Source organism: Paracoccidioides lutzii (genome assembly GCF_000150705.2).
Source record: "Paracoccidioides lutzii Pb01 unplaced genomic scaffold supercont2.1, whole genome shotgun sequence".
In the NCBI taxonomy this organism is placed as follows: Eukaryota; Fungi; Ascomycota; class Eurotiomycetes; order Onygenales; family Ajellomycetaceae; genus Paracoccidioides; species Paracoccidioides lutzii.
Genome location: NW_015440947.1, coordinates 1,445,642 through 1,467,126, shown reverse-complemented (window position 1 = coordinate 1,467,126; position 21,485 = coordinate 1,445,642). Strand labels below are relative to the sequence as shown.

Below are 21,485 nucleotides of genomic sequence, written 5' to 3'. Positions count from 1 at the left end.
GGCCAGTATATACACTTTCTAACCAGATATCATCTATGTCTCTGCCTCTCCGCGTCGTAGAGCAAGGAGGGCCCGAACATCGGTTACATATTGCATCGCTTCCAAAATTGGGATGAGATGCAAGAGGTCGTTGTCTGTAGGGTCGTTGATCCAACCTTCAATTGGAATAGCATTATCTGCACACAGAGAACGTATTTTTAGTAAAACGCATCACAGTATGCAGCAGAACATGCGGGAAAGTCGTTCTGTGTGGTTCTCTTCGCTCATTGATGCACATTTTGAGCAGCGAGCATTGCTTCTATTTCCTACATACCTTCGTGAAAAATATAGCTCATAGGACTATTATCCAAGATCATCACCTTGCTCAAATCAGGCTCAACGGAGCTGAGGTCTTTAATGTAGGCGCCGTTCCGAAACGTACAATGCTGTCGGTAATACCTACGGTGAAAGAACTTGCGTTCTTGCTCGAGCCAGTCGATGACGGGATCGGCATATTCTTGGACGCTGGCGGTAAATACAACAAGTTTATACCATTTGCATACTTTGCGGAGAAAATCGTCACAGTGAGGGCGCTTATGGACGTAGTAAAGGATGGGGTGTTGAGGCCCTATCGTCGTAGGTCCTCCGGGGGTTGAAGTTGTCACAGGCGTTGACAACTTGACTTCCACCATATGGCCGCTGGACATGCGGCCGCCTTTTGCCAATGAATGAATAAGAGTTTCGTCAAGGTCTAGGACGAGGGTTTTTTGAGCTTGCGGCCCATATCTAGGATTCGAAGGGGAGGTATATGAGGGTTGACGGGGAGGGATGAGCGGCCGTGGAGGAGAAGGGGCGTGTGGGTATTTCGTGAACTTATGGGAAGACGCGGACATGGGCGATTTCAAACTTTCAGCAGCAAGACTCTCAGTGTCTTGCGCTGGTCCTGTATTTCGTTCTTTCTGTTGTTTCCGCTTCAGATTCCCTTCGTTGTTCAACTTTATGCGTATGGATCGCCTGGGGATCCCTTCATCAACGGATGAACCGCGGATTGACTTCGACTTGGAAGCACGGTCCCCATCATTGGGGTTTCTCGTTGCTCGCCGGTCAGGTTCTGACTCGGAAGTATTTGAGGATATTGACTCCCGGGTTGTGGAGCTCCTTAGCCGTCTCACACTGCTCCCGCGCCCATTCAAAGGTTTCTCTGTATTGGGATAGCTCAGCCGTCCTGACGCTGCAACACCCATAGCTTGAGACGCTGTTGTGTCTTTGTTTTGACTTGTAGTATGCCGTCCTAGTCGCCTCGCCGGCGCTAAAAGCGAATAACTTCCGCCATCCTCTTTGAAAGCGCGAGCAACGTAAATGCCTGGGGTTGCGAGAGCTGACAGTATAATCTTCAAGGTTTCGGCGATGGCATCAAAGAGCCGTTGAGCAATTAATTGTAATTTATTGCTTGATGGAAGGATATCGCCCCTCTGTAATTCCTGTAACAGTGGAGTTTTCTCGTCTGCCGCACCCGGCGGGTCTGGGAATTTCTCGTTACCCTGGGCATCGTCGATGAATTCTCCTTTGGTCTGGTTGCTATATAACTCTGGGTCGTGCAGCTTTCCCACACTATATGACCTGGCTGAAGGAAGGACACTTCGATGGCTTCCGGAGAGTACAGGGCCCTGCGAACGGGAGCGGGGACGGGGATTGGATGGAGCTGGCTGTCCGATGACGTGGGACGAAAGAATATTGAGAGAATTCATTGTTTTTAGCGGGCCATGCAGCTCTTCCGGAGAGCAGCTGTCTGCTCTAGAATTAGTATAAAGGTCGAGCCACCGCATCTCATGGTAAAAGGGACATATTGAAAGAGGCTGAAAAATGAAGCAGGCCAATGGTTTCGGCTGACCTCAATGCGCCAGATCCAAACGATGGCCCCAGCCACTGCCAGGTGCTAATGGGTGAGGTTCCCAGCCAGAATGCGCGAAGTGGCAACTGGGTATGTAGAATATCAGGAAGGCCGGATACGAAAAAAAGAGAGAGTAAAAAGTATGGTTCGCGAGGCGGAGATGAGGAAGAGAGAGGAGGAGGAGGAGGAGGAGGAGGAGGAGGAGGAAGAATAGGGAGACGAGGAAGTCGAACCCTGTGTCCTCTGTATTATCTGTCTTATCTGCCGTTGTACCTGTAACTGCTGCAGTTGTTGTACAGCAGTTGTTAACTATATCGGCGTCGTTTGGTGCAGGTGGTGGATGAGCGACTTGACCGTGTGAATGGTGGGGATGCAGAGCCGCAGCCGACCCTTTGACACTTCGACACTTCCTGCCCTTTTGTTGGGCCAACAACCACACAACACCAAAACGTAAACCCCGGTCAGCATCATCATCATCATATCATAGATAATTTACACACAAGACACCGGGACATGCCTCTTCACGCCATACAACGTATCTCGATTTCAAGTTAAAAAGGTTAAACACAAATAAATGGTCTTCGTCTTCTACAGGACCATTGCAGGCGGTCCCCGCCCAGTATTTGGGGTGCCTTGGATGCAGGTCCACGCCTCTCAACAAAATCTCAACGACCAACCCGTTCTGTGGCTGCATGTATTTATATATGCGTGGACAGTACTCCGGAGAGCACATCCATTATACTGCCAGCAGGGCATTTACTGCTAGCGGGCTACTCGCTTTTCCCTGTGGAGCAGCTATCATCAGGCCCGCCTCAGTTGTGCATCAGCGATCATGTGGTCAACAGACTACACTGCTAAAAGGGACCTCGACTTGTTGTTCTCCAATTACCACAGCCAGAAGATGCGCTATTTACCTTAACAACCGGCAATACGACAGGTTCGAGTGAATGTCCAGTTTAGGCCCTAACTATTTTCTTAGAGCAAGATACACGCTGCTTTACTTAGCCACTTCCTCTGGGCGCACGTTTGAAGTTACTGGGAACTCCCCCAATTTCATTTCTCTAGAGGGGTTTCTATCGAACTAGCGAACTTTTATACTTCTGCTCAAAGTGTTCCCTCCAGGCAGGTCCCTTTGCCAGGCTCAGCAGTGCAATGCCGGTGCTCAAGAGGTCAAAAATTGCGATTCCTGTGAAGCACCATCCAAACCCCTCAGCCCTAATCATTGGGTCAGTTACAGCCGCCCCAATCGCAGCTGCTGGGTTGCGCAGGAGTGAACTCAATGCCACCAGCGTAGCTGCCTGCCCGGGCTGGACAAGCGTTACATATGTGGTGTTTGTTGTAAGCGTCCACGAAAATGCAAACCCACCTAATTTATGTTAGCTGTTCATGTTCATATTCAAAAGGGATAATTCGGAGCGGACAAACAGATGGCCATTGCAATGATTACGCCAGAGACGCCAATGTTAAAGTTTGCCAACCATCCATATATTAGAACTCCGATCGGAAACAGTGCGGTTCCTATAAACTGAAGGCGGAGCCTTCGCTCGGGTGCTGGCGTTTCTCCCCCTGTCTTTTCAAGGTGTTTCCTGTGGGCCCAGTCACTCAAGTGACCACAACTGACTGATCCACATATCATACTCAGCCCTATTTAGAAAAGAACAGCGTTATTAATTGATGGAGCCTGTGTTAACTTATGGCCAAGCGACGTACCTGGTGCGAGATACGCGACACCGATTTCTGCAGGGTTGAAACCATATCGCTCCTTCAGGGCCGCTGGGAAAGCAACTGAAAGGCAGTAATAGCTCCCGAAAACGATGGAAACATTAATACAGGAAAGCATTACGATAGGATGCCTCATGAAGAGAAGTATGTTGCGTCCCCTTGGTCGCTGGGTAATAATTTCCTCAGGCTTAAGGTCAACTTTTGCACTGAAAGTTGGCCATTGGACCCACGACTTCCCACAGTGAATGGCTCCGTTTCCAACCCTAGACCTCAATGTCTCTGGGAGAAGGAATAGAGACACCAGGAGACAAAATCCTCCAAATATAGCTGTGACAAATGGCATGTCAGTGCTCCTAGAGCTTGACACATCATCGAAGATTTCAAATCCGCGCTGTCACTTACCCAGAAACGCAAATGTCCATCTCCAAGTAGATCTCTGCGCAATGACGCCTCCAATTAGTGGACCGAGAATTGGCCCCAGTTGCGGCCCAAGGCTATAAAATGAAATAGCTCGACCACGCTGCTTTGGTTCAAAGATATCTGCGACAGTTCCCACCCCGGGGCTGTACATGGCAGAGCCCCCAAATGCCTGGAGCACACGCAATACCATGAAGGATGCATAGTTCGCTGGTGCTGATGCGAGAGCAATATTTGTTGCAGTACCGATTAACAAACCGAGAGCAAACACAGGCTTCCGGCCTCTTGAGTCCGAGATACTTGCAAAGAGTAAGGGCTACATAACTACAATTAGACAAATCTAATATATCATAAGGGAAAACCGCTATCGACAGAGGGAGCAGGATATACCGCCACTGCGAAAGTAATCATAAACACTGTCACCGTAAGGTTGACAAGTGTAAGAGAAACGTTTAGGTCTTCTGTCAGGACGGGAAGCAAGGGCATATAGATGCCCGCTGAAACGGGGGCTATGAAACCCTTCGCAACGACTATCGAAAGGATGAAATTCTTCCTGGCTGGGGAAAACGCTGAGTAAGGTGGTTGATTTGGTGACGGTGTACTCCCTACCGTCTCTTCTTTTGTCTCAGTAAATGGCCCCTGCTCGTTCTCATTTGCTGGGGTGGAACCGGCCATTTCCACTGAGGGCTCTCTGGAATCTTTCATGAGTTTTAGACTGTTCAGTTTCAAAAAAGAAGGATTATTAAAACGAATGAAACAGATGGAAGAAGGACAGAGGAAGTAGGTGAAAAAAGAGAGAATCAAAGTAACAAAGAGGGAGGAATTCACTTCGATTAGGTCATAGAACCAATGTCAGCATGCATTAATCCATCGTAATTCGGAGGTCGCTTTTTGGGTCATTTTGAGTACCCGCATCAGCTCGACGCGCCATATTCTTCAGCTTTGGGGCCAGCTATTCAATCAGCTCCCTTAATTCTTTGCGTTTGTTTTCCTGAAAGGAAGCAAAAGAGATAGACCAGAGAAGCCACCACCCAGCAAATCGCATGAACATCCTCAACTCCAGATACGAAACGCAAAATCTAGATGGAACCGTTGCATTTTGTACAACCCCATTAATATTTTTCTTTTTAATTGTATACTATATTCGGGGGCGGTTCGTGATGTGAACCATCTGCAGGTAGGACAGTACGGATGCGAACGACAGATGCATGCAAGCGTGGTTGTTTATGACCAAATGCTCGCGTCTATTTACTCTCGTTTTCCGTGGTTTTGATCCTATTCTTTTTTCTTTTTTTAATTATCCCCACCCACTTGACCCATCTCGTTTTATGTCCCACCCATAACTATGTACCAAAAAGAGTTTCCGGCCTGAAGCGCAGCGACTGTTTGTCCGTAAATAGATGCTGCAAGAAACCTGTCAGGGTTAGCGGACCCGATTAATAGTAAATGGCGCTGGCAAGGCATGCAACAAGAGGGAGAAAGGAGAGGAGCGGAACAAGAAATGAGGCAGGCTTCCAATCCTGATACGATAATGCGCCAGTAGGTTAACCATTTCTTAGCCGTGGACAGACTCTACCTCATGGCAATGTTGCCTACATACAAATAAATGACTCTTGACAAATTCCCTATCTACGACAAACCCCCTGAATGTCCCTCGCCGTCACTCTTCCTTTTTCTGCTTGGTGCTCAGAGACGCCCACAATCCGAAACTCCGTCGACCAGCCACATAACTGCTCGGTAAAAAGACTTAAATAAATTTAACCTCTGTGCCCGTCCTGCTTTTGAATATAAATCTGCAACCTAGGGGCTTCATTAAACCCTAAAGTGGGAAAAGTGTTCAGCTTCCATACGATATTATACAAACCATCTCACTAGAGACAGACAAAACATTGAAACTTACCCGGCCAAGTTTCACCTTAGTCCCAGGAGCGAGAGTCCACTCCACACTCCTCACCAACTCAAATAGCGCAATCTTCATCTGCAACAGCGCAAATGCCTGACCAAGGCATTTCCGCGTATGCGCGTTGAACGGGATATATGCACCACTGGCATTTTGCTTACGGAACTTTGCGTGTATCGCATCAACGGTAGAGCCCCATCTTTCAGGGATTAATTCTCTGGCATCGTTGCCCCAGATGGCTTTGTTGGTTTGAACGCCAAAGGCGGTCCATCCAACATAGATGCCCTGTGGAATGATTATTTGGTTGCCGAGAACAGCCGTTCTCGACGCTTTTCGATTGATGAGTTGTGAAAGTGGCGGATAGAGGCGCAGAAGTTCGAATACTGTTGCAGTCAAATATGGCATGCTGTCAACTAATTCAGGGGTGGGGTCGATGGACCCGGTGCTCTGCACTTCCTTTCGAAGCTTTTGCTGTATCTCCTGCAAGTCTGTCCCTTAGCAGGTTGAGATCCCGTATACAAAGGGGGAAAATTCTGTGTGGGAACTAACGGTTTTTACACCCAAAACATAAAGCGTCGAGTTGAGTAGATGCTGCACATCTTCGTGTCCGGCTACGAATACGATCTTTAGATTCGCACGGAACTGGGTCTCCGTGATTTTTCCGCAGGCAAAAGCCCCACGAAGAGTGTCAATTACCTGTACATCGTCATGTGGTTTCAAGTCATTTAGTGTTGCCTCAGGTTTGAGGTTCTGAACGATTTCGTAAAGCAGGTCCTCATACTCCTTCACGACGTTGAAGGCCCGCTTTCGGCTGCGGAAGATATAGGGGTATTTGTCAAGGGTGGGAAAGCTGAAATACAACGGTGCGAAAACACTTGTCCTGATGGTCGTCTGGAGTTTCGCGAGCTTTGTGGTAATGGTAGGTTCGAGGATCTGTTTATGTGAGAAATTAGAACAATTTGATCGTTTTTTCTCGCACAGTGGGAATAGAAGTTTTAGGACGATTCCACAACTTCAAGAATTAACGCACTTCAAAATTTGTCCGAAGGAAATGTTCTCCCACAACATAAATCGCATACCGCTGCACCAATGTTTCAGGATCAATGCCGGAATCCTCTGCTTCTGCGCTTTGAGTCTGCAGGATTGCTTTAACCAACTGCCTCGACCGATCAACCAACTTACTGCTATCCTTGATCCGCCTTTGAATACCCCCTTTCATAATCGAGGTGTAAAGCCTCCAAGTCTCCCCGTGGGCACTGATGATGTTGTTGCCGAGAAAAGCAGCAAGAACACTATAGGGGATCTTCTCGCAGTTCCCTGCTTTGATAAAAGCGTCTTCATTCCTAAGCAGGTCGTTGATATATTCTGGCTTTGCATTAAGCACGTTCCAGCGGGAAGAAACCCAAAACTTAACTGCTCCATATTTTTCTAGTGGTTCACGCATCCAACGGTCGTATATTTCATCCTGACCAAGGTCAATGAAGTGTGCAATGCTGGATACATAGAATGGAATTGCAGGGATATTTTTTGGCATGTCTGATGGAATGCGAAGATACCACCAGGCAGCGATGATTAATATCGTCGCAGCGCCCGCCATGCTCGCTAGGAGAGCCATTGGAAGTTCACAACTTTGCGCTGAGGAATGCGCAATCTGGATCAAAAGGCAAGAGAAGAGAGTCAATTGTTGATCATTAATGTTGTCGGTAGAAGTGTTAAAGAGAATTAGCCAGAATCGGTATAAAAAACCGAATATAAATTTCAGACAGGTGCTTCAGGACGCCTAATCAGCGTTGGTTTTCAACTAAGCCCAAGGGCTAAATATATGATCTCTTCTTATTATTACCCTCCCAAAGCTTGAATAGCATGTATCTGTTCTACTCCAGGTGTTAATGGAGGCTCTATGTACCACCTTCGCGGCGCGACTTCTGTGTCGAGATCGGCACTGGTCAGCAGTCAGGGGAAAAGTTAACAGATACAAAGGGGAGAAAAAGTCTTACCACAGCAAGACATTTGGTTAGATTCAACGATCATTCCTGGAATCGAATCAAACGTCTCTGGCCAACGCAGACCCAAAAACATGACGCAGCATAAAAGCAAGCAGTGGAATGGCGGGATGAAATTTGCTCAAGAGATCTATATGCACTAGTTAATCTCTGACTTCAACCCTAAAGAGAGTTTCCACATGCCTCAGTATCATCAATCAAGGCTATTTTCTGCGTAAAACCTTCAGCCGTTCCGAGAGGTTCATCAGTCTCGATCTCAAGATACGAACTTCAAAAATATGTAGAATTGATCTCTTACTCCCTCTCTCCCAACTCGCTATAGCCTCTATCAATACTTCTAGTGCAACATCATGCGAATTGTCAGCAGTTGCTTCCACACCTATTCGCTGGAATTCAGGGTGCAGTCAGATGATAATTAAAAAACGAAAAATGATGCGAGCTGAACTGCGGCTACTAGCGGGATCGTGTTACTTGACTTGTAGGGTTGTGAAGGGATATGTCAATCCGACATTGGAGATGCTGCAGAAATTGTTTGATCGTCGGAGTTTTGCTAATCCTACCCACAAGGCTAATACTGGGCTCCTGACCAGCAGATGGATAACCACTTGACTTGGTTTCCAGCCACGGATAAGAGATTATATTCATTGAATGCTTGAAGCTACCTGTATCGAGGTTGCAAGACTCTCTTAGTTTAGAAACATTAGACAATGGGATAGTTTGGCAATCCCGCCTCTTCTAAGACTGGAAAGCTAATTAGCGGCAGGACCGAGAGAATTTCTATGCAATTTCAACATAAAATAATATGCAGCTTGCATTTCACAAACAAAGACATAAGCGGCATATCCAAGTCCAATAGGATCAGCAGGCATAGTTTATATCTGTCGTAGAAAACCTCCACTCTCGAAGAAGACATACATACCTGTGTATCTCTCAATAAAGTTATTGGACGAGCAGAGCTAACTGGCTGATCATTTTGCAGACATTCAACTAATCTGCTCTCTGACCTCATTATGATCGCATTAACCCTTGTAATATTTCCAGTATATTTTCTCCTTCTGCGGAGCTTTCATTCGCCGAACTGGTTGAGGGTTCCGACACTCTTCCAATATGAGCAATGAATCATAAATCCAAGTTTTAATAACTGCAAACTGTGATTGATTCAGTTGCCTGATATCTGCGTTCCTCCAAAATCCATCCATGAGAACATGTAGATGGATTATATCCAAGGTGTAACCCTAACCTTCAAATCTGTATATTATTCTGAACATAATTGCAGTGTGATTAAACCCCACATCGGAAGAGTATTTGAAAACATCAGCCTGAATCCATCCCTGATGTGTGTGTGCAACTTGAATACGAGAAATGTTTCCATTGTTCACAACTGACGGTATCTTTTGCCTCGTAGATTCATACTCATCCTTATATCAGGAAGGTAGCTATCCGGCATTGTCATGAAGGAATTTCCTCTTTTGAATTGTCCACGAAGAAACGCTGTGTAGCTCTTATATAGCTCTGTATTCATTGACAACCACATCCCATCCTATCAATATTTGTTATTTCTTCAACGTGCCCCTTAGGAAGAAATTATAGGAAAACTTTTCCAAGATGTGAAACAAGACACCAATAATACTCAATTAATGCTCGGCATTTATTATTCGATTGAGATATTTCTTGTAGATATTATTAGTCGTACTCCGTATGATGACGAAAGGCCCTGTCCAAATGCCAAGAAATGAATGCGCAAATTCGTGCTAAATCGGAAGAGGAATCTGCTAGCAGCCGGGGCAATTCCATGGCTCTGGATAGGGAGTTATTTTAAGCTTGCTTGCACGTCACACTTGCCCAGGTCCACAGATCTTCTCGAAGCAGCCCCTGGATGGGTCGGCTGAAAAGCTCCAATTGCATTTAAAACACCCCTCCGCTGCAGACAACTCAACATGTCCAAAATTTTATATGCGTTTCCCCGCAATTTCTTCCTCTTGTACATCCATTGAACTCCTCTTTTGCCGACCCCACGAGAAATTTCTGATGTAAGACGTACCCATATCAAAAGGGGTAATTTCAACGGCCATCTTGCGCCTGGCTTCATCCGGTATCAAACGAGGATGACCAAGGAGAGGAATACTTATTGGGGATTGGAAGTGGTGGCAATCTGGTTGCATATACTGGAAGGGAATGGAGCTGCGGCGAAGCTAGGCCAAGTAGCGAGCCGAAGGGTAGGATTATCTTGCCTCTAAGATCTCAATGTTCTTTTCCTGATATCATGCCAAACCCTTTGTGCTCCAGCTAATGTGCAATTTAACCCGGCATCCTGTCCTTCGTAATTGAAGTTGAAAACCCGGTTTTAGGATATATGCTTCCAGTGCTTCTTTCGGAAAATTAAATGTGCACCTTTCCCAACCTCAACTGAGGAAATTTTATCCCTTTCAGCTTGGCGGCAAACCCCAGAGGATGGGAATGTAGGCAACGCTAACTGCTGAGAGATTTAACCTCCTTGACTGCGACACATTATCTGTATTCAAAGAAACACGAGGACCCCAAAGGTTAAAATAAAAAACACCGACAAATCAAGAGATGCTTGAAGTATCATGGTGGCATCATTCACATAACCGAAGATGGGGAGGGGGGAAGAGCATGACTCGCTAGAGTGGTGAGAATTTGAATTATTCTCGGGCAACTAAATCTGACGTGACACATCTAGTCGTAAGAATATGTGCAGTATATTATATAGTTTTTTGTTCACCTGCTTAGCCAGTCTCTCTGCTGGAGCCTGACAAATCGCTATTGTATGCGTACGATATTCATTTGTTTGTTATCAATGAAAATGCTGGGGATACATGATCAACTTGTGTCATTTGACGATGAGGTTGGGAGGGGGGAAATTGGTGCGCCCCAGGTTCTCAAGAGTGAAGAAGGCGTCAGATTGGGTCAGATACGGTGCTTCTGAGGATTGAGGATCCGCCAAACCTATGGAGAACAGCCCTTTGCAGAGCCATGCGTCTTTAACTTGTCGCTTGGCAGCTGAAAATGAATGGAAGAATACCAAAACGGATAAAAAGTCAACTAGCCCTTGCATGGCATCCTCCAGCTGCCATTCAACCAAACACAAGGATGTTGTCTCTTCAATTGAACAGGCAAGACCAGATAGCAGCCGGAAGGAGGAGGGTATCGCGCAGCAATTGATCCAGAGAATCCACCATGGCAAGGGTTCTTAGCGGCCAATTAATCACATGGATGAGAATCTTTCAAGGGCCAATGGAAACGCTCTGATATCTGATATGCTACTTTAGTAATTCCCAATGTCGCAGACAAAACCCCATATCCGAAGGGTCAGCCTTGCCATCCGTCAACTGAAGGACACGGACTCCGACAAAACATGATGTTGGGTGCTTTGGTAAGCTGGAGATAATATAGTTGAGAGCAGAAGTTGCACACGCTAGCACGGCGTTCGTGAGTTGGGGGCTTCCAATGCAGCGATTATGCGGCTGTATACCACTAAAACAGCCTCTTAAGTCTCCGTATATATTGATGATTTGGCGTGATAAGTTGAAAACTTTAAGCAGAAATTCTTGCTATATCTCAGAGAACGTACCATTCTACAGTAACTTGGTTTACAAGATGAATGACCCTTTCTGTTTCAAAATGCCGGGCAATGTTACCAGCAATTGTGCCTGCAACATTCAAGCTCCGCGTATGCCAGCCACGGCCCTGGTCCCCTTCGTCAAGCAGCCATATGGCTTTGATAGCTTTGCACAGAAGGATCGAAACAGCAAGGAGAACGGATTGCGCATTCCCCATATGTTTTTCAATCAATATGAAGCAAATGATGAGAGCGACAGGTTCACAGTCTCAATCAGGAACGGGTCAGACATCGTCGTTGAGAAAATTCGCCAACAGGAAACCCAGGAGATTCGGGAACCGGTTGTTTACGGACCAAAGACGTCCGCAGAGGTCAGCAGCGCCATAGTTTCCGTCCTTGAGAGGTATCGAATGGCGCCGAAAGAGCACGCCCATGAACCATGGGAAGCTAAAGGAAAAATTTCACGCCTTGTTGAGGAGCACGTAGAGGTCGGGAGGGTTATTCCGATGGTTCTCCCAGCGTTCCCATTCAAGTCACCGAATAAAAAGTTTAAGGTGCTCGGCCACCTTCCTGATAAGGGGGAGGAGGTAGCCTTGGCGCATCTGAATGGACTCTGCGAGCTGATCGAAGAGGAGTATAAACCAGGCGCTAAGATAGATATCGTCTCTGATGGATTGATGTACAGCGGTATGTAGGTTTAACGGTTGCATTCTCCTGAATAGAATTCACTCTATTACTGGGATAATAATCGCGAGCGCAGCTGACTTATATCTGTTTTTAGATCTGCTAGGGATTTCCGACGAACAAGTGTGGGCCTACGGCCAATCCCTCAGAAAACTTGCTGTTGATACAGGATGCAACAATATCAGATTCATTCGCCTCGTGCACCTCCTTGGAGAATGCGAAATTGGAGAGCCGTTATCCGAAGAACAGTATTTGAAAGATGCATCTTGGTTTCGAACCCAGCTCCTCGAAAGAAATATCCCCGATAACTTCGATGTCTCCAAACACATATCATCGGATCCTGACACGACCATGACCTACCGCGGATACATCAAATTTCTCGAGAAGGATCTCGACGATAGCAGCAATATTCATGACGCGTCTATCTCAAAACGACAGATGAAAAAACGTCACGAAGAAACTGCACGAAAAATGATCATCCGCGGACGGGCATTTGCAATCGCTATCGCAAGGAGATTCGACAAATCGATTCGATTGTCAATCCATCCGTCCACGGAGTCAGCGAAAATATCCATAGCGATAACACCAATTAAAGACGGGATAATTATGACACCATGGCACTCCTCTCTTGTCCGTGCAGTGGATGGATCCATCCGGATGGCACATGCTGGCACAGTACCGGCCTTCACACACGAGTTAATTTTCGAGAACGACCGCCCTTCCTACTTCAGGGAGAAATCGTCTCTTTACGACCTGGGCAGCGTCGATGTCGACTTTCAATACACCTACCCCACCGGAATCACCATTTCTCCACGAAGCAAATCATGCAGGAACCATCTCAATCGAGTCAACATGCGGAAGGTCAGAGTATTGGCAGAGCTCTGCTCACCAGTAGTTTTAAGGGGTTGGTTAGATACGCCGTGTCAAAACTGCTGTTGCGAATCGGAAATTGGAAACCAAACATGTTCGGGTGGACATGGTATTATTCATGTGGTGGAATTCTGTGACGGAACAGCTCCTGGAATGAACGGTTTCCTCAGAAATCTGCCACAAGCAGACCAATATGAAGTCAGCAATTTTGGAGACTTCAACAGCGGGGGTTGTGCCCAATGCGGCCATACGCTTCGCCTTCTGAACAGATATATGGAGTATAAATCAGGAATGCCCCAGGCTATGGGCAACAAGTCTGTCGTTGGATGCATGAGTCATGATCTCAGAGTACCCCAACAGCAACCGGACTATAAAGTTCAAAATAAACTGCTAAATAAGATTACGACTCCACTAAAACCTCATGCAGGATGGAAAATGCTTAAGGAATGGTCTGACATGTGCACTGTCATTTAAGTTGATGTTTGATCTTCCTCTTCATGTTTAGGAGTAATGGACTGGACTCAGGATTGAGGAGTGGTGACATTCCTATTTCTATCATTGTCATGATTTTCCTCGACTCAGACTGGTTTTGATATATTCTCTCTGCGGTAACACTGTAGCCGCTCAAATTTTAAATAGATGTAAAATTTTCTTCCCCATCCAAGGATAACAGCATATGACTCGGCGTTTGAAGCGAAACCGCTGGCTGGCGCAAGTCTGGAAGTTGATGCAGGTAATGGAATAAATAGCTCACACTTTATTGTATTTTGCCGAATGTTTAACTTCCTCAGAAGAATTTCAAAGTTGATTCCACCTTTCCGCAGTTTCCTAGGCGAAGTGTACATAGAAGAGAGAAAGGAGGTGGCAGTTGAAGTGGTGAAGTTGAAGGATGAACGTTGAAGTTGACGTTGACGTTGCCGTGAGGCTCTTTCCCTGACGTTGCAATATCATCCCCCTCAAACACGCAAATACCAAAAGATACCATAATTACACCGCAATTTCACCTTAAATACTGTTTTTAATACCACAATCAGCATGTCCTCCGTCATTCCCAACCTGCATCTCTTTATCAAAAAAAAAAAAAAAAAAAAAAGCTTCAACAGCTCTTCTACACCAGAACTTTTCACAAGCAAAGCATAATTCTACCCGCACTACCATGAACACATTCATGTTTCATGTGCAAGCATTCTTAGCCATATTTACCAACTTGGTGTTTAATTTTGGTCCATGACCCCATCATCACAACGTCTCCCATTCCAACAGCTCCAGCCAAACTGACTGTGCCCTCCGTACGGTGCTGTATCCTACTAGGAGCTGAAATCAAGTGCAAGAAAAATTTGAATTTGAGGATACGCTTAGTATATACTACAGGAGCATATTGGAAATGTCTCCTGCCGCAGTAGCCCTGACTCCGGGGTTACAATCATTCCTCCACACCTTGAAGACGAGTGATGTGGAGAGCGCAACGGAAAACCTCATATCGTATGTCCTTTCTCTAACCACCTAGCTGATATAAGAGCTTCTATATACGAACTACGGGCTAATTAGATTAGGCTCCTAAAGCGACGGCAGATCCAACCCTCGCACTCCTGCGCCGTCGCAACAGCCTACCTCCTCCTACGGGTCGTCTCAACATCATGCATAACAGATCCAGCAAAGCTAATTGACCGCATTCAATATGTCGGGAAGAGGCTCATCGCAGCACATCCTAGGGAAATGGTTGTTGGGAACATCGTGCGGCGCGTTCTGGGTCTCATCAGAGAAGAAGCGGAAGACGAGCGGGATGGGGAATCCTGCTTATCAAGCGACGCGAGCTACGATACAAGGCCACATACACCTCATGTAGCCGCTACGGACGCCGGGGGCAACCACCTCATCACCCAGCCGCCGGACATTTCAACAGTAACAACGACAACAACAGCAGCAGCAGCAGCAGCAGCAGCAGCACATGTCTCGAGCCCGCTAAGACGTGAAGGCACAGATATTGACGAGGCCCTCCCCTCAGGGAAGCGGGGCACATCCCTCGCCGCTATCCGCTCTGAAACGACGGAGCGATCCTCGCGGCCACCGAACATTCAAGCTCCTCCAGTAGTATCGATGTTCAGGCTACTGTCGCATCCACAGGTGGAGTCATTGCAAGTTGGGTCTCCCATTACTGGATCGCCATCTGGTCGTTTGCCTGGAAGTTACAGCTCGAGGGATTTCAGGGCGGAGGTAATTGATGGTATCGGCGAGATAGTTGACGAACTAGGTCAGGTGGAGGACCAGATTGCTAGCTATGCGCTAGAGCACATACATTCCGATGAGGTCATAATGACCTACACTTCGTCGGTGACAGTGCATAAGTTCTTGGCGAAGGCCGCGGCCAAGCGGAAATTTACAGTGATACATGCAGAGGGCTATCCCAACGACCACATAGCGACGCATAGGACTGTCGCGGGCACCACCAGTGCCGCCGCGAGTGGTGTCAGCGGAGGCGGCGCTTGTGGAGACGATGAGAGTTTAAGTCTAAGTACCGAGTCGTTTCAAAAGTCCCTCACAGACCTTGGTGTGACGGTCATTCTCATCCCGGACTCAGCGGTCTTCGCTCTGATGTCACGGGTCAACAAAGTGATTCTTGGCACACACTCGGTGCTTGCGAACGGCGGTTTAGTTGCAGCAGCTGGAACGCGAGGAATAGCCAACGCTGCCAAAGTGCACCAGATCCCCGTCATCGTTGTCAGCGGCATCTACAAACTCAGTCCCGTCTACCCGTTCGACTACGAGGCGCTGATTGAGTATGGGGACTCGAGCGCTGTGCTGCCGTATGAAGATGGGGACGTGGGCAAGATTGACGTTGAGAATCCGCTGTACGATTACGTGCCTGCTGACCTAGTCGATCTATATATTACGAACTTGTAAGTTTTCCCTTTCTTTAATAAAAAAATATAATACTCCCCGATTCGGCCGTTTGCCTTAGCTTCCTGCCCTTCGTCAACAAGCGAATTGTTTCTCTTCTTTTATTGTTTGGGGCGGGGGAATTGATGCGAGAAAACGTGCTCACTAATGTGTTAAAAACGACTGACAGGGGTGGCCATGCACCTTCCTACTTGTACCGGATTGTATCAGATCACTACCGGAAAGAAGACATAAACTTCTAAGAGAGCATCTGGCGAAGATAAAATACAGGGGCGGGGGGGCGGCGATTGAGGGAATAGATGAGATAGGAGTTTCAGATTAACGAGATAAAAAGAGAAAACACACAAGAAATTTTTAATGATAATCCAATTACATAAAAGCGGACAATAAAAACAATTCTTGATGACTTCATAAGAATAGGAATAGGGAGAAAGGGAAAAGGAACAAGGAATGTAATGCAGACTTTGATGGTACCAGCATTATCAGGGCTAACTACTACAGAGTAACGCTACTTTGGTAGTCTTAAAAGCAACCGAAAGCAACGGTCTCCTCCATTATCCTGCGTACATGTTTTGGCGTTTCCCAGCCTCTACTGACCAGGGTGCTCTGCAGTCCTCCATCCAGCAGCGGCAATGAAGTTCCAGCAAACGGACGCCATCGCAGGTAAAACACGAAGTAGCCTTATTTAGGAGTTTGTAAAACGAAAGGTAAAAGTGCGATTTTAAATCGATTGTTTCGGGGGCATTTATAGGTGGCCAGTGACGGGAATATTAGAAAGTAAAAAAAAATAAAAAGAATAAAAAATTCAATATGTTTGCAATGAACAAACACCGCCATCCCCTGCTTTGCTCACATCTCATCCCTCTTTTCCCCTAACTCCCCGACATACATGGGACAACTCCCACTCCGACAAAAGAGCGAAAGAAACAACTTTTTTTTGGAGTATTTTTGATTTATGATCTTGGCTTCTCCTTCTTCTCCTTCCAGAGAGCAGATAAACCAACACCAGATACTTTAACGACTTTGAATCGAACACCCGGAATATCACCCTTAGCCTTGCCCTTGCGACCGAAACCAGCGAGGAGGACCTCGTCATTCTCGTCGACGAAGTTTAGACAACCATCATTGGGAACTGTAGTAGAAAGACCGATTGAATCAGTATACGCATGGTGTAAACGAATTGGATTTCATCATCGTTCAAGCCATTAAAGAAAGTAAGGCAATCCGTAGGAAATTCATGTCCGTATCTTGCCAATGAACCCTTATATCATTATCTCTTTCTCTCTGTCTCTAGCTTGTTTCCAAGTGAAACGGACTCATATATCCGTAACACATGGTAAAGCTAGAAACTTCACTTATCACATATTCCCATTGATGAAAGATAGGCAAAAAAACAAAAAAGAAAAGAAAAAGAATAAAAATATGAAGGAGAAAAACTCAAAACACAAAACACAAAACAACAGCAGCAGCAGCAGCATGATACGCACCGAAAGCAGTTACCTTCTTCCCGTTTTTGATGAGCTGAACCTTGACACACTTGCGGATAGCAGAGTTGGGTTGCTTGGCCTCAACACCAACCTTCTCAAGGACAATGCCCTTGGCATGAGAGGAGCCACCAAAAGGGGAAGACTTAAAGGCAGTTCCGAGCAGGCGCTTCTTGTAGGTAAGATCAGCCCATTTGCCCTCACGGCGATGGTTGCGGAGCTTGCGGGCAGCGTTGAGTCCACGAGGCTTTCCCTTTCCCATGTTGGCGGAGGTGTGTGAAGAGTTTTATGTAGTGCGTCGTCTGTTTTGGTTGCAGTGAGTGGAGGTGCAGTTAGTTTTGGTCTCGTTTTTCTTTCTTCTATTTTCTTTTACGGTCTTGGTTGAGGGGAAGTTTATGAATGTATTTATAGGCAGGTGAGAGAGGGGTTTCATTTTGCAAGGGATCAAGGGATGTCATCTTCTTAACCTGTTTTGACGTGAGGGGGATGGAACGGAGATGAGGAGGATTGTGGATATGTGCTGAGCCCCTGGAACAATCAATAGTTAAATGTACATACCGATATCGCAGCAATATTGTTTCCAGGAGTGCAGCTGCAACGACTGTGGGGGGGGTGGGGGGCTAGGTGGAAGGAGTGAGGAGGGGGGGGATTGTCGCTGTCGCTGTCGATGTCGATGTCGATGTCGATGTCGAAGTTGAGGATGGGTAGAAAGTTGTCGCTGTTGGTAGATCGTTCCCTTCAGCGAGCTCAGCGTGGGATGGTTGTATGGTGTGTATGGCTGCGAAAACAACCTTACACACACCAATTTCTAGGTTTGCGGCCCGCATCTTGATATTGGTTTGGTGTGCGTTACAGTACGCGTACTGCCTGCTAAGCGAATAAATTACCGGAGCTCGGGGCATTGTTGTTCCTCATGCCCTAACCTCCAGGGTCCTTGACGTCAGCCCTGACTAAGCAGGGTTCCAACCAAGCTACTGTCCAACGGCGCTTTACGGACAACAACAGACGACATCACCAGCAACTGCCTCTGCGATTGGGATATTGGGATAATGTAAGATGCGAACAAGCAGGCACTGAGGAGGATAGTGTTGGTGATGACAAGGGCAAAATCTGGCTAACCTTGGAAGACAAGGGCTCTCTGCACTAACCACTCACACCCCCTGATAACGCATACTCAGTATTACGTCGTCCTTCCTCTGCTCCCCCCACCCGGCGGGCCCTTGATATGCATACCACCATTTCCCCTCGCGTTAGATCTTCCATCCAAGCCAGCCAACCAACCACTCAGCTCCAAATACACATAGCACCATACCAAATCAAAATAAACAAACAAAGAAAAAAACCCCTCAGAGGAAAATAGGACAGCGTAAGATTGCCCAGGTGTCAGCCATGGCGACAACGACGACACCCAAGTCCGGACAACGAACACCACAACCACCAACAAAACCTTCTCCCCAATCTCAGTCTCAACACCGACTTGCCCCTCCCTTATTCCTCCCAGCCTCCAGCCTACACGCTACTACTACTACTACTACTACTACTACTACTACTACTACTACTTCTACTGCTACCACGGCTAAAACCGCCATGGCACCCTCTGCTGCCACCACCCACCTCCCCAGCCTGCCCCGCAAATGGTCAAAATGGTCAGCACGTAACCTGGCCCCTCCTGACTTCGCTGCTATCTCTCCAACTAAAACTGCAACAACCACTAAAGCAGTACCCCCGGTCTCACCATCGCCCTTCATGCGGTCATCCCAACACCCGGCAACGGCAGCGGGACAAGGACAGGAACCGGGACCAAACCCTGGCCCTGGCCCTCGACCGGCGCTGGCGCATGCCGATGGACATAGACATGGTTCAGGTTACGGAAAACTCGATGGGACCGGTGCCCACGCCAGGATTGCAAGCGCAGATGCCCTCTGGCAAGAAATGCAAAACACGCTTGCGGAAGTGGAGCTCAGCGCGATGAATGGGGACCATGTTTTTGGTACAGAGCATGCCAGAGCGCTGGAGGAGTTGAGGAGTAAACAGCTCTCGCTGGCGCAGGCGTGGGCGAGGAGTGAGGTTGATGAAGTTGTTGGTAGTGGAACGGATGCGGATAGGGATGGGGATTTGGATGCGGGTGTTGGTGTGGGTATTGGTATGCGAGGTGAGGGGCATGCTAGCGGTGGTGGTAATAATGCTGGTAATAATAGTAATAATAATAATAGTAATAATATGGAGGATACGAGTAAGGACGCTACAACTGCTGCTGCTGGTGCTGGTGGAACCACGACCGCCACTGTTACCAACACCGTCTCTGGCACCGCAACTGCGACTGGGAACGCAACCGCGACTGCAATATCTGCGGTTGCTGCTGCCACCGCCACCGCCAATGCATCTGGTACTGCTTCTACATCGACTCTCGCCGATCAAGGGCCGCAGGAAACCCCTCTGCTGGGTGAGAATACGGAGCGGGACATCTTACTAGCGCGCAAGCGGCGGGAGGCTAACGATCGGTACTTTGACAGGGTTAACGGGGGTGTTTTGGATGTTGTGGCTAAGCTTGAGGAGGTGGCGATGACTATGAGGGTTGTGGAGCGGGAGAGTAAAGAGATTTGGGATGAGAGTGAGGATTCGGGGATTTCGGGAGAGGGAACGAGAAACGGTAGGGGCAGTGATGGTGGTTCTTCTGCTGCTTCGACGGCTGGTGGGTCGACGAATAATACCTGAAATGGATAATATTACCCTTATAGATAGCCATTGGTTGGGTTGTTTGGAGGCGCTTTTGCTGTGTTGTTTCCCCTTCTTCTATCCTCTCCTGTCTTCTGTCTATCCAGATATGGATATACAGTAGTTACACGTGCATACATTCACCTCCCAATTCCCGGCTTCTGCACTTGAACAGACCTGGATCTCGGATAACGGATAGTTCTCCTGGACCCCCAAAAAAGGGCCCTCGTTGCTGTCCCATTTTACCGCGACCCAATTTATCACTCCATACACGCACATCTTGACGTCATATCTCCTCCACAGCTTCCTGGAGAGAGGCAGCAGCATGGACGTGGAATCTCTCAGCATCAGATAGCAGATAGGGATAGAATCTGCATAACCTCCCCACCATCTATTCTGCAGATTTCCTATTGAAACATCCATTCCCGTCCACTCATATCCCAGGACGCTCCGTTATCGCAGGAGAAATGCCCCGTTTCGCAAAAATTGCATCATCGCCATTAGACATCAGCAGTGGGCATCATGCATCTAAGACAGAATCGGGGATTTAGTTTTTAGTTTTTCTTTCTGATGGCCTTTTTTTAGCTAGAGATAATCTTCTATGATTTTACTCATTTTTGGAGAAACACACGGTCGGGTTAAGGGAGCAAGAGGGACGGTGGTGGGGGGTAGATGTATCTACCTAGGCATGTGCTGCTCATGTAGATTCCTCATCGATGCCGGTTTGTAGGATTACGGTAGCTGTTCTTTGCAGATTATTGGCTGGAGAAAGGGGAAAGAGGATGTTTTGGTATGATGTGTAAAGTCTCTAGTGGGGAATCAGAGAGAGAGAGTCACCGCAAGTGGCTTGTAAATATGTGGGGAAGATGAATTCTGTCTATATTATATGCATGTCAGCCTTTCTTCATCACCTCGTGTATGTAGGCTTCGGATCTAGGCCGGTTTTTGGAGGGGAAAGTAAAGATGCCTGCGGTAATGGGGAAGGTTGTCAGTAGAGAACAATAGATGCATACGACACTGTACATGTCCATATCACGTCGTGATACGGAGTAAAGGACCTGTCGATAAATTAGATCCTATGATACATATAGCTACTCGATAATACAGAAGAGGATGGGAAGATGTGTATACAATCCAATCCAAACCAACACCAATGCGCCATCGCTGGAATCCTAGGTAGAAATCAATCCCCCTATACATCCTCCATCCATCACACCACCTAACCACTCCCACCTACCCCCTCTCCTCCCGCTCCCACCCACGCCCTCTCCCCACCGCCTCCACCGCCTCCACCGCCTCCCCCCCAATCTCCCTCCCCCTCCTCACAACCTTCTCGACCCCC

General features: G+C 47.3%; 8 protein-coding genes across 8 annotated transcripts; 4 read left to right on the top strand and 4 right to left on the bottom strand.

The window, feature by feature from the left end:
* Window positions 1–33: 33 nt before the first annotated feature.
* On the bottom strand, window positions 34–1,727 carry PAAG_00390 (NIF domain-containing protein; the record flags this gene model as incomplete). Its single annotated transcript, XM_002797805.2, has 2 exons — window positions 34–176; window positions 314–1,727. The coding sequence occupies 2 exons, from the start codon at window positions 1,725–1,727 to the stop codon at window positions 34–36; spliced, it is 1,557 nt and encodes a 518-aa protein (XP_002797851.1).
* Window positions 1,728–1,855: 128 nt separating this feature from the next.
* Window positions 1,856–2,084, top strand: PAAG_11101 (hypothetical protein; the record flags this gene model as incomplete). Its single annotated transcript, XM_015846807.1, has 2 exons — window positions 1,856–1,960; window positions 2,025–2,084. The coding sequence occupies 2 exons, from the start codon at window positions 1,856–1,858 to the stop codon at window positions 2,082–2,084; spliced, it is 165 nt and encodes a 54-aa protein (XP_015703611.1).
* An 859-nt stretch (window positions 2,085–2,943) lies between these two features.
* Window positions 2,944–4,684, bottom strand: PAAG_00389 (dityrosine transporter A; the record flags this gene model as incomplete). The annotated part of the gene is made up of 5 exons (XM_015844000.1): window positions 2,944–3,236; window positions 3,296–3,514; window positions 3,581–3,919; window positions 3,995–4,325; window positions 4,400–4,684. 5 exons carry the CDS (start codon window positions 4,682–4,684, stop codon window positions 2,944–2,946), a joined length of 1,467 nt encoding a protein of 488 aa, XP_015700335.1.
* A 1,082-nt stretch (window positions 4,685–5,766) lies between these two features.
* On the bottom strand, window positions 5,767–7,524 carry PAAG_00388 (cytochrome P450-DIT2; the record flags this gene model as incomplete). The annotated part of the gene is made up of 4 exons (XM_015843999.1): window positions 5,767–5,850; window positions 5,910–6,389; window positions 6,459–6,842; window positions 6,940–7,524. 4 exons carry the CDS (start codon window positions 7,522–7,524, stop codon window positions 5,767–5,769), a joined length of 1,533 nt encoding a protein of 510 aa, XP_015700334.1.
* Window positions 7,525–11,554: 4,030 nt separating this feature from the next.
* On the top strand, window positions 11,555–13,520 carry PAAG_00387 (hypothetical protein; the record flags this gene model as incomplete). The annotated part of the gene is made up of 2 exons (XM_002797802.1): window positions 11,555–12,179; window positions 12,274–13,520. The coding sequence occupies 2 exons, from the start codon at window positions 11,555–11,557 to the stop codon at window positions 13,518–13,520; spliced, it is 1,872 nt and encodes a 623-aa protein (XP_002797848.1).
* A 910-nt stretch (window positions 13,521–14,430) lies between these two features.
* On the top strand, window positions 14,431–15,947 carry PAAG_00386 (translation regulator GCD7; the record flags this gene model as incomplete). Its single annotated transcript, XM_002797801.2, has 2 exons — window positions 14,431–14,528; window positions 14,600–15,947. 2 exons carry the CDS (start codon window positions 14,431–14,433, stop codon window positions 15,945–15,947), a joined length of 1,446 nt encoding a protein of 481 aa, XP_002797847.2.
* Window positions 15,948–16,897: 950 nt separating this feature from the next.
* Window positions 16,898–17,690, bottom strand: PAAG_00385 (40S ribosomal protein S23; the record flags this gene model as incomplete). Its single annotated transcript, XM_002797800.2, has 2 exons — window positions 16,898–17,076; window positions 17,432–17,690. The coding sequence occupies 2 exons, from the start codon at window positions 17,688–17,690 to the stop codon at window positions 16,898–16,900; spliced, it is 438 nt and encodes a 145-aa protein (XP_002797846.1).
* Window positions 17,691–18,817: 1,127 nt separating this feature from the next.
* PAAG_00384 (hypothetical protein) lies at window positions 18,818–20,143 on the top strand (the record flags this gene model as incomplete). The annotated part of the gene is made up of 1 exon (XM_002797799.1): window positions 18,818–20,143. One exon carries the CDS (start codon window positions 18,818–18,820, stop codon window positions 20,141–20,143), a length of 1,326 nt encoding a protein of 441 aa, XP_002797845.1.
* Window positions 20,144–21,485: the final 1,342 nt, after the last annotated feature.